This window comes from Pteropus alecto, unplaced genomic scaffold (assembly GCF_000325575.1).
Source record: "Pteropus alecto unplaced genomic scaffold, ASM32557v1 scaffold61, whole genome shotgun sequence".
NCBI lineage: Eukaryota > Metazoa > Chordata > Mammalia > Chiroptera > Pteropodidae > Pteropus > Pteropus alecto.
Genome location: NW_006434835.1, coordinates 86,972 through 100,567, shown reverse-complemented (window position 1 = coordinate 100,567; position 13,596 = coordinate 86,972). Strand labels below are relative to the sequence as shown.

Here is a 13,596-nt window from a genome sequence, read left to right as displayed (position 1 = left end):
GAAAGCGCCTTTTACAGTGCTTGAGGATTGAAAGGTCAGCATAAGTGTAATAAGGGCAGGGATGGAAGGAACGAAAAACAGCCTAACGGAACTCTCAGAGCCGTCCAAGACAGCCTGTGACGTGAAACGCCCACCTGATGGTCTGAACAGCACATGTACCCCAGGGATCTTGGGGTCTCTTTGCCTGTGACGTGGGGACGACCCAGCCTTGTGCTTCAGAGCTAGGAGGACTGTGTGAGACGCTCTGACAAATAATCGCTCCTACGAGCTCGTGGAGCCCCCGCGGTGCTTGGGTGCAGAGTGCTCCGCAGACACTGGCCTTTGTCGCTTGGAGTCGTCACTCAATTCTGAGCCTCCTAGAGTTTTACTAATGAGAATCTGTGCAGACGGTTCACACGTTTTTGACAAAAATAGCCAAATATATTAAATATTATCATAGACCATTTTAAAATACATCTTTTGTTCTGAAATTTTTAATATTTTTTTTTATTAGTATTGAGATGAGTTAAGAACTACAGGGAGAAAGTACGTAATTGGGTGAATGGACCAGATTTTGTTTAAGATCCTTTGGAATCCCACGATTTTATAATTTCTAGGATTTTTGAGAATTTAGGGTTTCCCAATCTCAGAGTGAATTTAATTTATTAGAAAAATAAAGACAAAACAGTAATTGAAGCTTTCTGGTTTATTTCCTTTGGTAGGGTACGATTTGTTAATGCTCACTTGCGTGTGAGAAAAATGAAATTACAATAAATTTCTAACTTCTAATTAGTAGATGTTTTCACTAAACTCTTTTTAATTTCAGTGAATAACCCTATACCTTCCAATTTGAAATCGGAAGCAAAGAAGGCTGCTAAAATTCTCAGAGAATTCACAGAGATAACTTCCAGAAATGGACCTGATAAGATCATTCCAGGTAGGCGAATAAACCCGTACTGTTCATCTCCGAATTTGCTTCATTTTCTTAATTACGTTCCGCATTCCTGGGCCGCAGGCAGCAGGTCGCGGGCAGCACCCGGCCAAGGGCCCCCTCCAGGAAGCCTGGCCCCAAACAGCAAGTGCCTTCCACGTCCGCTTTCCTCGGACTCACCTGTCCTTCTGCTCCGTTTCCGAGGACTGCAAACTCATCTTGCAAACTCACTAGCTAATCCCAGAAATAAATTTTAATATTCGTGTTTTCTCTTTCTAGATATTTACATTTCATAGTGCTTCAGGAGAACGTTAATCAGTAATTCCCAACTTAGCTGCATATCAGTGTTTACTGACTCCTGGGCCATTAAAATACAGCCCTTACACCCCCCACCTGCTGGATCAGACCCTGCTCCCAAGCCCTGTGGCCACCTTGCTCAGGGGATGCTCTGCCGTCAGGCCCAGGCCAATGGCCTGGAACCTGCTGTGAGGTGAGCCTTTGCGAGCCACTGCCTGCTAGTTCTCAAGGGTGTGGCATAGAAATACCTGCCTCTAGCAAAGACGATTCATGTGCAAACCAGTGTGGGCGGTGCTGCTCCCAGCCACCACCGTGCCTGACGGGTCCTGCGCTGGGGAAACCAGTTTAATTTCTGATGTCAGATTCTCTGGAATACCTTAACCACACTTCACATGTCGGAACATTTTTAATTTGTTGTTACCATAATGTCAGCAGTACCGACTCACTTTGGCCCACCTGTCTTGAGAAAACAGGTTTCCTAGATCGCTGCTGCTCGGGCCCACCCAGGCCTGGAGCACCAACCCCGCTTCTCCAAAAGTGAGTTCTGGACACGTGCAAGTGTGAGACACAGTCCTTAGGACTTGAAGAAAATTCATCCAAAAAAAATGAATTTTTGGTAGCAATGTTCTGCAGTGTGAAATAAGTTCGTTTTAAAGCATGTGCTTTTGCTGTACCCATGTTCCTGAGTAGAAGCGATCCTGACGATAAACGCATTGGGAACGGAATGGGAGGTGTCGAGTTAGAGTCTGCCAACCTGTGGTTGTGCAGGTAAGCCTGTGCGGGGAGCACAGAGCTCTCGGTTGTGGTGCAGTATGTTCACGACCTTTTACAATATGAACCAAGGTCGCAGGCCGCTGTCTGAGAGGCCACCTTCATTTCCTAAGAAGTTGTGCTTAGTTACGAAGGACTCTGCAGACGCCCAGGGTCGCTGCTTCATGCTGGTGCGCGAATTATCTGAGCATCTGTTATTGATTTAAATTTTGAAATCGTGTATAATTGTATTAGAAAGTTCATATTTTTCTAGGGACACCTACAAAGCCTCTTTTGTGTACTTGGGTACAGTATCTGGATTGACTTCCTTGACAGTATTTAACTAAAGCGATGATAAGTCAAACTGCCTTAAAAATGATATTGGGGCCCCCGAAATGACTTCCACCATTCAGGTTTTCCTCGTCACGTGAAAGGTGCCCTGTTGTATAAATCACGGGATGCTGAGGTGCCACGTTCAGCGGGCGCGTACATCAGTCAACCTCACTTTACGTGGCAAACTTCTCTGAAATGTGCACAAACCTGCACTTTGTGAATTGAATCGTGTTTCCAGGGCACTTCTGGTTATGTTACTCAAATAGTCTAACCCATCAATTTATAAAGTTGAAAACATCTTAAAGCGGCAACATCACTTAGTTTTCCGTCTTTGAATCCAGATTCTCACGTTAATGAAAGGCTGACTGTACGGCTTGAAGGTCGAGGTTCTGCGGCACCCCGTCGCGTTAACGTGCTACACTGTACGGATCTCGGTTTCTTGGAGAAAAATAACTTTAAATTGTGAATTATAGTCTAAATTAATGGACATCGCCAAGTTATTTGCCCTGCTACTAGATATCAGTAAAATCTCATCCGAACCTCTTATTGGTCATGGCGGTTGCAGGACCTTTGAGCACTTATGACGCAGGGAGAGGCGGGGTCGGAGGCCCAGCCGTCTGCTTCATGGTTAACTTTCCTTCCCGCCTCCCCCGACCTCTGACGTTTTCCCCCAGTGCCCGAGGCCTGTGTGGCGGGGTCTGTTTCACACTCACCCACGCACTGTCTTTACCTCCTGCAGCCCACGTGATCGCCACGGCCAAGGGCCTCGCCGTTCTGTCTGTGATAAAGGCTGGATTTCTGGTGACTGCCAGAGGAGGCAGTGGGATCGTGCTGGCACGTCTTCCAGATGGAAGTAAGTCGATGTTTCTTCCCTCGGCAGAGCAGAGGGTCTTAATTCTCCGTTCTGTGTGCAGTTTGAGCAGCTTTGCAGGGAGCGTCACGGTTCCCAGGCCCCTGACACTGTCCTCGGCGCCATGGGCCTGAATGACCAGGGAGACGGGACTCGGCAACCCTCCTCTCCCCTTAAAGAGCCGGACGAGACTGCGCAGATCCGGCCTCGTCCTCGGTGCATTGTGCCGATCCTTCGTGGAGCAGATGTTAAACACGACGATATTTGCGTTTCTGTCGTTAGATAGGGACCCTTAGTCCTCAACTTCGTGATGCACCAGTTTTCTTTTGTTTTACGGAAGTAAGAAAATAAGTGTCATCCGTAAGCTTTTCTGCTGTTCTCATGACAGATACCAAAATCCGAAGCATGTTAAAGAGTATCCCCAAGGCAGAATCATATCCAGATCTGTACAATTTGGTTTTACTTTCTTAGGCGAAATCTAATACTTGGTTTTCTAGAATCAAAATTAAAATATATCTGCCGTGAATCCCAAGAACCAACATTTACGGTCATATTTAAAATGTACATTGCAGTGTTATAACTGACTGAAATGCTTTTTATACCAATTTAACGTGCTGTTCAGTCATGTAAGCGAACGCATCTTTCTGTAAATAATTATTTTTTCTGTTGATAATGTGATTTTATTTTGAGAGAGAGCATGGGCCATTCACTGACCGAGGACACACCGGTGTTTGTGGGGCGCGAGGCCCTGGACTGTGGCGGGGGGCACTGCCTGCTGAGAGCCCACAGTGCATCTGACGCTGCGGCCGAGCTCGGATCACAGTGCAGGGCCCTGCTCCAGGCCGTGCTGGCGAGTGGTCTGTGCAGGAGGCCGCCCGGGCCCTAGCCGGGTTCCTGCCGGCACTGGGGCACCAGCAACCTCGGGGCGGACCTCCCAACCGCAGGGACCGCTCCGCTGGGTTCAGTACCTGCCTCACTCACACCCTCGCCCCGCGAGGGTGACCTGAGCGTTTCCCCTGCGTCCCGGTGACAGGGGTCGGGGACAGCCCCTGACAAGATGTGGAAGCTAGCTTTGGGACTGTAGACACGCGTGTCTGTCGTCACAGCCTTGCTGAGCCTGCAGAGGTCAGTCCTGGACCTGCCCGGGCTACATCTCACCTCCCGGGGCACGTGGGGCAGGGACCGCTGGGCGCAGGGAGTGGAGGGCGCGTCAAGAAGTGACCTCACCTGCGCTCTCCCGCTCTCCCTCCACCAAACTAAGTTTTTCCCAACTTCTTAACCTCACTTTTTATATCAGAAAAAATAAGCATATAATAGTCCTGAAGTGTATAATACCATGGCAAATGGAATAATTGTTCTTAGTTTCCAAAAGTAAGGAAATTTATCCCATTAGAATTTTAATAATCTTGAATTTATAGCATATTTCTCATGCTTCTACCAGACATAAAGGCTGTTGAAACGGTTTAGCCCTCAGAAAGTTAAACCAGAAGCAGTTTGGTGGTGTGTCCCCTCACGAGCGGTCACGATAAACTCTGTGAACGCTTTTGTTCTCTTATGACAAAACTCTAAGTAAAGACTAGAATTACTGCTCAGTTACTTCATAAAATATTATGAAATATTGGCTATTGGAATTGTCAAATGCTATGTATGTTGGGGAGAATTCAGTAGTTTGGTATCGGACACGTTTTACCGAGAAAGATTAGAAAACGGATTGTGAGCCTGAGAGACCCACAGTGAATATCTAACGCCTTATACATGCTTATTAAAGAACATTTAAAAACAGGTGGGAATGCCAGATTCTTACTATTTTTAAAAGAAACACGGTTCGTTCTCATTTTAGCATTTGTCCTGCTAAATGCTACCTACCTGACAAGGGGTCGTAAAGCTAGAGTGACATTCATTTGTTTGTTTGTCTTTCTCTAGAGTGGTCAGCGCCTTCAGCCATTGGAATAGCCGGCCTTGGCGGCGGGTTTGAGGTCGGAATTGAGGTGAGCTGGGGTGGCGCACACACCGTCGCCACGTTCTCTGAAAGCACCTGAAATGTAATAAGTGAAAGTCAGATGTCCACTCTCTCATTTCACCAGAGACGGAAGCAGTTCCCTTTGATTTTCTTGATGACTCTCCACCTAAAACTACCTAACGTTTACCATTTCTTTCCTTTTCTTTCGTGTGAAGTAGAATCTTTTTCATTCTGCATCTGCTTCCGTCTTTAGCACATCTGCACATAGCCATGTCTCAGATACGACAGTGCTGACCGGCTGACCAGTTGGAGGCTCTGGGCTCCGCGGTGGCCGTTGACCACGCCAGGGCTCGGCATTGCCGGACAGGTGGCTGGACACGGTGACCCATCATTTGTGCAAAAACCCAGTTTTGTTACAACTAATGTTCAGAGTACTTCAGATTCCCGAGTAAAGGTCGACTTCGTGTTGTTCCCTTTCGTGACTGTTCCTGACGGCTGGCGTGGTGTCTGTCACGTGGGGTGGAAGTCACGCGAAGTGCACAGGTCCATCTTCCATGTGACGCTGAGGACACTCTGCCAGGTGGCGAGTCGCAGCGAGCGACAGGCCACTGTCCCACACCCCCGAGCGCGTGCGAGGCTAGGCTGTGCTTTGGGATCTGTCTCGAGTAGCATTTATCTCAAAAATGATGTGAGACCAAGCAATAGCTGCAGTACAGTGACTGTATCCGAGACTAAAAATGAGTGTCCGCTAAGATGAGGGTGAGTGTCCGCTAAGTGAGGATGAGTCTCCGCTAAGTGAGGATGAGTCTCCGCTAAGTGAGGATGAGTCTCCGCTAAGTGAGGATGAGTCTCCGCTAAGTGAGGATGAGTGTCCGCTAAGTGAGGATGAGTGTCCGCTAAGTGAGGATGAGTCTTTGCTAAGTGAGGATGAGTCCCCGCGAAGACTCGTCGTCGTCTGAGGTGGGACATGAACGATGCTGCTGCCATGTGCCTCTGCTTTCCAGCACATAGAGAGCTCTCAGGGAATCGACTCATACGTTAGGGATTTGTTGAATATCTTATCTGCCGTTCGTTTTTAGAATAATTAACAATAATAATTAACGTTTTCATAAAAATTTCACATATGTCCTATAGAATCATTTCCACACCAGGGCCCCAGAGGACGGTGGTCAGCACTCTCGTTTCATAGAAAAATACCTGAGTTGAGTTCCCTGGCTTTCCCGGAGGACAGAGCAGAGAGGGCAGGTTGGTCGTTCACAGGGAGGCTTCTGGTCCCAGAGCCAGCCGCGGGGCTGTGCAGCATCGGCGCTACCCCCAGCAGGGCGCCCTGTCTGAGCACTTTCCACAGGGGCGGGGGGGCGGGGCACCGGGAAGGCAGGTGGTGTCTCCATTTCATGGCGTTTGGGCGAAAGTGAGCACTGAGCCCCCTCACTGCAGCGCCCCATCCAGCCCCGGCTGGAATGTCCATCTGTACACACCGTGGCTTTTGGGGCACCGCGTGCGGTGGGCAGGGGACACGGGATGACATCAAGCGTCTGGCCTAAGACCACACAGTGAGTGCGCGGGTGTTTTTGGGCTCAGCAGAGATGGGGCCCGAGACAGGCGTGGCACCCTGATTTAGTGAGCAGGAGTTCTTGGAGAAAAACGGGACAAGGGATGAACTACAGTCCCGGGCGAACGCTCCCTTGTCTGGTGACGGAGAGAAGGCTCACTGCAGGGTGGAGTCGTTGTGCTTCGAGGCGTGGGGCTGGCTTTGGGCACCCCAGTTCTGACCTCCATCAGCACCTGGGGGGCGGGGGTGCCTGCTGGTGCAGGGCTGGGGACCAGCGATGCCACCACGGTGAGGGGACCGAGGCCCGTCTCCTGAGTCCTGGACACTCAGAGACCTCCTGGCCCACCATGCGTCCCCACAGGCGATGACACGTGTAGCACATGTGACTGAGTGTGACCATTGGGGAGTGTGCAGTCATGTTCCTTTTCGGGCCCTAGACCAGGAGAAGGTTCTGTTGGCAGGCCCGCTGCTCTTCGGCCTGTCTGTGGGGTCTTCGAGCTGGTGTCGCGGGAGGACACGGGACGGTCTTCCCCACGTCAGAAGAATGGAGCTGTGCTCAGACAGAAAGTTAAAGGGCTGATTATTTTCTCTGACTGGCACAGTTTTGCTTCGCTTAGTGTACTGAGGACACGTAACTGTCTGCACGACCCGGGCCAGGGAGCTGAGCTTCCCGGGGCGTCCACACCAGTCCTGACGCACAGCGGTTTGTACCGCCCCCTAAAAATGTACACAGACGTAGATCACACAGCCCTCGGCAAAACTCAGCTGTGCCTGAGAAATGCTAAGTAATCCTGTACCATTCAACACCATGATCCTCAGAAGTCGCCACCTGTCAACAGCAAGTACCACTGGATGGGAGTCGAGGTGAGGTGTTTCACGTGGGTCAGTTAGCTGGCGTATTTACTTTGTCCTGTGAAACTTGAGTGTATTTTTTTAAATTAAATGATTAAACATTTATTAAGAATCTGCTTGTGTCGGGAACTCCTTTAGGTCCCGTCAAGTGCAGACTCACTTGGGAATAAAAGTGTTCTTCTGTGGGCCAGCTGAAAACATCCATTTGAAAATACTTAGAAGATTTAAAGAACTGTATAAATTAAGGCATCTTTAAAACGTCAGTCTGCTTGGCCTTTCCGTATTTTATTGAGACGTGGCAAACATGCCAGGCTTCAGAAATGATTTTGATTCACCCTTCAAACAGCCTCATATTTGTGTGTACACATATGAACACACACACACGTACATCTTTGTAAGTGTGCTTACTATTCCTGTACCCGTTGTAGTTTTTGAGCTGCTCAGTCACTCGCCCAATGTCGCACAAAATGCAAGAGGCAGGAGGGATGGAATTCACACCCAAATACTTTCAATTTCGACCCCAGCTTCTTGTCTTCATGCCATCATGCCTTTGATTTTCCGGGTACGCTTGATGCGTGGGTCTGGTCTTCACAGTAGTTCAGCGAGGTGCGCCCCATTATTCAGGTTTTAACGTGGAAAGGTCAGAGGCGCAAAGGCAGCCTCAACCGCCCAGGTCCCACAGCGCCTGAGAAGGGGGTTGGGGTGAGACCGCGTCAGTGTGACTGGGGGGCGCGCCGGAGCCACCGCAGACACCCCTGGAGCGCACTCCCCGCGGTCCCTGCCCTTCCTGAGGACCGACCTCGGGGGGCAGGTGTTCTCTGTAGTTCGAACCCCCGGGACTTAAGTTGAGCTTGCCGTGTGCCGGTCCCTACTCGTAGGCGCGCGGCCTCGCCAGGGACATCAGAGTGGGGGTTGTCCCTGGGCCTTCGGCTGCACACCCCGTCATGGCGTCTTCGGCTCGGCTTTCTTCAGATTTGGTTTTGCTTTAATAACCTCGCGTTGGCCCGCTCTGGTGATCACTGTGACCGTTGACTCACCCTCACCAACCCCCGTCAGCACCTGCGTCAGCAGGCTGCTGAGAACACGGGGCAGTGTGCACAGCGACCGCCCAGAGCTGTTCCGCGTCGTCGCCCGCAGAAGCCCTCGTTGCTGACGCCCTCAGCTCAGAATGAGGGTTCGACTCCTCTTTCATATTCGTTCTGTCTGCGTTGAAATTCCTGCTACGTTATATACAAGGCGTTTGAGTTTTCATCAGTATCTGCTTTAAATAATATTTAAACAATTATTTTTTAAATAAATGGGTTTCTGTGTTTTAGGTATCAGATTTGGTAATAATTCTGAATTATGACAGAGCAGTAGAAGCTTTTGCAAAAGGGGGTAACCTGACACTCGGAGGGAACTGCACTGTGGCCGTGGGGCCTTTGGGCAGGTGAGTGCTGCAAGGTGCTTTTGAACAGCTGCAGAAAAGGGTGAAAACTTGCACATCGTTGTGCGTTAAGAGAAAAGATGATTTAAAATGAAACAAATTCATGATTCGTTTCTGTTATATTTGTTGTATCTCCCAGAAGGTTTGAGATTGGTTACAAATACAAAATTTACAAAACACAGCCGGTGTGATGCAGTGAGAAAATTTGAAACTACACACGCAAAAAGAAAGGAAATATTTCTGAAATGTAGGCCATTGTATGTACTGAGATTTCTTTAATATAAAGTTTACATTAAGCTTTGGAGGAGCTAAAGCAAGTCTAATTTAATTTACTGATAAAGGACAATGTTGATCAGAAAACAAAAGGCCCCCTTTCCAACGAAATTCTGAAAAACTGAAATGGAAGCATTTTACTTGAGAGTCGTTAAAAATACTTACGTCGGACTTCCCTGCAAGTACTATTCTTGCATTAATTGAGCCATTTAGAAATATTTTAAACCCAGACTGTTTATAGAAGTTACACAGTGAAATCATCTAAAAACGTTTCTAAGGCCCATGAAAATACTCAGTGTGAAGAGTCCACAGTCTGCTACTCTCGGGCTGTATTTCCCTGTTTTGGGGAAGGAAGACGAAGTTGGAAATAAAGCTTTAACGTGTTCTGCACAGCGCAGCCCTGTGGGTCATCACGGCCTTCAGTAGTGTGTCCTCCCCCACGATCTGTCCTCTGTGCCGCTGTGAACACGTGCAGCTGAGGCCGCCAGGACCTAAAACATCCGCAGGCCAGGGAAGTGGCGGTGGCCTGTCCCACGCGGGCCGGCAGTGCAGCCGCCCACTCGGGTCTGAGGTGCAACGCCCTCTGTCCGCAGGAACCTGGAAGGGAACGTGGCCCTAAGAAGCTCGGCTGCCGTCTTTACCTATTGCAAGTCGAGAGGACTCTTTGCCGGCATAAGTTTAGAAGGCAGCTGTCTGATTGAAAGGAAAGAAACTAATCGAAAGTAAGTGCAAGCTAGGTGACTTTAATTGATTTAAAGACAGCGTCATGAGAAAATACTACTTCATAGATTTGTATTGTGGTTCTTCTGAGTTTAGAGTACCTTCGTATATTTTCTAAACTAACAACATATGGCTCTGAGAGTGAATTTGTTTACTTAAAAATTCAATATGAAATAATATGTACTTATTGAAAATTTGGGAAACAAAAAAAGTTAAAAAGGAGGAAAAACATTTTACCCTTTAAAATGAACTATTCACATTTCGCTTTGTTGCCTTCCAACATTTTCTTAAGCTTAATTTTTTTTTGTTTTGCCATATGTGATTGTATCGTAATCAATTCAATTGTAAATTTTATTTTTCCACTTAATATTATAATATTAGAATCATAAATGTAAGTTAATGGCTACATAATATTTTATTTGATGAATCACATTAACTATATTTTCAAACGTGCAGAGGTACACACCAGTTACAACTTCTGGGTCAACCAAATGTTTCTCATTAGGAGAGGTTTCCTGATAGCGCACTTTGCCCTTATCTTTCTTCCCTAAAATAGAGACCAGTTTTGACTTAAAAAAAAAAAAAAAAGGATTTGGAAGTACCCTAACAGGCTAAGAGGAACTTCCACTTTAACCTGGCATCGGGCTATTTTTTCTAGATCTTCCAAATTTCCTCTAAAATATGTCTGATTGCCCAGAAAAATAAAAAGCTAAGACCAGGCTACTTGCAGAACCTGGCAGAAATCCCACCGGTTGTGAGCCCGATGGCGCTGGCACGGCTGAGGGTTTGCAGCAGACAGACTCACCTCATAAGAGAGAGCAGAGACAGTTCGCTGAGCATGCAGCTGCACACCTGGAGACACAGGTGGTAGACCACAGGAGCCGGAGGATGGGAGGGGTGGGGGAATCCAGGTTTGTGGAGCTCTTCATCTCATAGAGATGGCAGTTTTACTCCTGGTTTTATAAATTTGAGAAATACAAGTTAGGAATGCCTTTAGGAACTTCTAATTCTAGGCCTTCGGAGGACTTTCCAGCCAAATGTCACTTAAATTCTGGGTAGACTAAAAGGGACATCCCTCCTCAGCTGCAGGGCTTCCAACATGTGTGGCAAATCATACATAATTTTGAAGCAAATGCACATTTTAAAGAAATTACAGAGTCGTGTATGTGAGCACAATCCTTGGGTTAGGACTATTAAGGAACTTGTAAACCTGTGAGACCGCGTGTGCCTGCAGGTGTCTCCGCAGATGTGTGTGTGTACGTGCATGCGCATGCATGTGTATGCACAGGTGTGTGTGTGTGCGTGTGTTTGCAGGAAGGGTGGGCATGTCAGACCATTGATGGTGGCCGCCTGCAGCGGTGAGCCTGGGGTGAACCTAGGGTTTCCCGTGGGCGGTGGCTGGTAGTTAGTGTGTGTGAAGCAGCTACAAGAAGTAACCACACACACGTCCCCCCGTAACTGTAGAAAAGATCTATGTCTATAAACTGTGATATTTCTTACCAGATTTTACTGTCAAGACATCCGAGCTTGTGACATTTTGTTCGGAGATGTTCCACGGCCCGCTCAAGCGGAAGACCTTTATGAAATTCTGGATTCCTTCACTGAAAAGTTTGAGAACGAGGGACGACGGATCAGCGCGAGGAGGGCGGCGAGGGGGCAGAGGAAGGCCGCCGCGGTGCGCGGTTCCCGCTCTCCTGGGGGGTCACAGGGCGCGCCCCGTAGTGTTCTGGGACCCACGGGACGGCCCCTGTCAGTGCGTTCACGGGAGGTGCCGGTGAAATGTCATACACACGGGGCCGGGGAACCTTGCTGTCCCCATGGAGGCCTCCCTCCCAGGATAGAGCGTGACCCCGATGCCTGAGGCGGGAGCAGCTGCTGACAGTGACCCCTCTGGGTGCAGGCTCTTGCGTCCCCAGCTCACCTAGTTCCCCAGCACCCTGTCAGAGTCACTCAGCCCCCAGCGTACGGAGTGAAAACTGACTCGGTCGTACTTGTCACTGCCTCTCGCAGTCACCGCGATCCTGTCCCGTGCTGGTCATCGCGGGGTGCCTGGCTGAGGTGCACTCCTGTTGCAGAGCACCCCACCCTGTCGGCATCTGTATGTTATCAGCTCAACCCAGTGCAGCCCAGCGAGTCCACGCGGGCGTCCGGCGCCTCGTCAGCGAGTGCCCGCACGTGCTCGTTAGGAAAAAACGCCTTCGGAGCTCCTGAGCAAAAACGCGGTTTAAGATCATGTGCTTTTTTTTCCCTTGCAGGTGAAGGAACTGTCTCCAAAACCACGGTCAAGACCACAGCAGTCACCTGCACAAGTCCAAAGTCAGTATTTTTGTTGCAATCTGAATACAATTATAATTAAGCAGTCATTAGATATTATTGTCAGGAAATCAAGCTACATTGTTAAACTTTAGAGTTAAAGAGAGAAAAACAAATGTCAGCCTCTTCTAGACACCTGAGACAGAATCGCATGCTGTGATTCGTTAAAATGTCTGTTCTCATTCAAAATGCATTTGCTCCCAGTTAGAGCTTTGTCTTTAAAGTGTTTCTCATGTGTCTTTCTGCCAAGACTGCCAACTTAAAATGGGAACAAAATGAGACTGTTTTTCTTATATACTTACAGATTTATATATCTGAATATTAATTTTATCATAGATGCTTGGGAGCTCAGGATTTCATAAAGTGGCTTTAAAATCAAGTAAGTTTAGGCAGCAGCATGTTTTGGCCTTTGCCCCCTTTCGGTCACTTGTTTTTGTGACAGTCACTGTTGGAATTCCGCTTTTCCTGGATAGAGGTCACTGGTGAGTGGCACTGTATTTGCTGGTACTGTCTCAGGTACCACCCATTGTCAGGCAGGGGGCGCTGTGCTGTGGCTTTGGGGCACAAAGGGGACCCTGGCGCATATCCTGCACTGCAAGGCCTCTCAGCCCCGCTCAGTCCCGGAGGGCAGACGTCAGCCGTGGGGCTGTAGCCGCAACCCCGGGGCTGTAGCCGCGACCCCGGGACCGTAACCGAGACCCCCGGGCAGTAACCCGGACCCCGGGACTGTAACCGCGACTCCGGGGCGGTAACCCGGACCCCAGGGCGGTAGCCGCGACCCCGGGACCGTAACCGAGACCCCCGGGCAGTAACCTGGACCCCGGGACCGTAACCGCGACTCCGGGGCGGTAACCGGACCCCGGGGCGGCAGCCGCGACCCCCGGGCGGTACCCGAACCCCTGGCAGACCTACGGGCGGGGAGCCGCGTGAGTCCAGCCGCGCGTCGCAGAAGGCTCGCGCCCCCCACCCGCCCGTGCACCTGCGCGTCTCCTGGCCCGGCCCCGGGCCGTCCGAGTGTCCGCTCCGGGAGGGCCCGCAGACCAGACCCGCCGCCCCTGACTCGGTCCGTGCCGTGCTCTCGGGGGGCCGCACCGTCTTCCGAAAGGGGCGTCGGCTTCTGCCTCGCGCCCACTCACGTTCCCAAGGAGTCGCGTGCGGTTGCTCCGGGCCTGAGTGCGCACGTGAACTTGACCGCGTGTGCGTTCTAAAGTGCGCGTTTCGGAAAGCCCCTTGCCGGTGGCGGAACGGACGCCCGCGCCCGCCAGGTGTAAACCTGCGCAGCCGCCGGGTGTCGCCCGCAGGGCTCACAGAGACCCGGTCACTGGCAGGGTCCCCGCGGCGGCCGTTCCCAAACCTGCGT

The 13,596-nt window shown here is 49.9% G+C and overlaps 1 protein-coding gene across 1 annotated transcript in view; it reads left to right on the top strand.

Annotated features, from left to right (window-relative positions):
- Window positions 1–61: 61 nt before the first annotated feature.
- The window catches only part of SH3YL1 (SH3 and SYLF domain containing 1), a 20,337-nt gene continuing 6,802 nt past the window's right edge, over window positions 62–13,596 (top strand). The window contains exons 1-8 of the mRNA XM_025045781.1: window positions 62–155; window positions 806–916; window positions 3,030–3,143; window positions 5,064–5,128; window positions 8,821–8,933; window positions 9,797–9,925; window positions 11,427–11,595; window positions 12,179–12,239. Coding sequence (XP_024901549.1) covers window positions 62–155; window positions 806–916; window positions 3,030–3,143; window positions 5,064–5,128; window positions 8,821–8,933; window positions 9,797–9,925; window positions 11,427–11,595; window positions 12,179–12,239 — 856 coding nt within the window. The remainder of the gene's footprint in view (window positions 156–805; window positions 917–3,029; window positions 3,144–5,063; window positions 5,129–8,820; window positions 8,934–9,796; window positions 9,926–11,426; window positions 11,596–12,178; window positions 12,240–13,596) is intronic.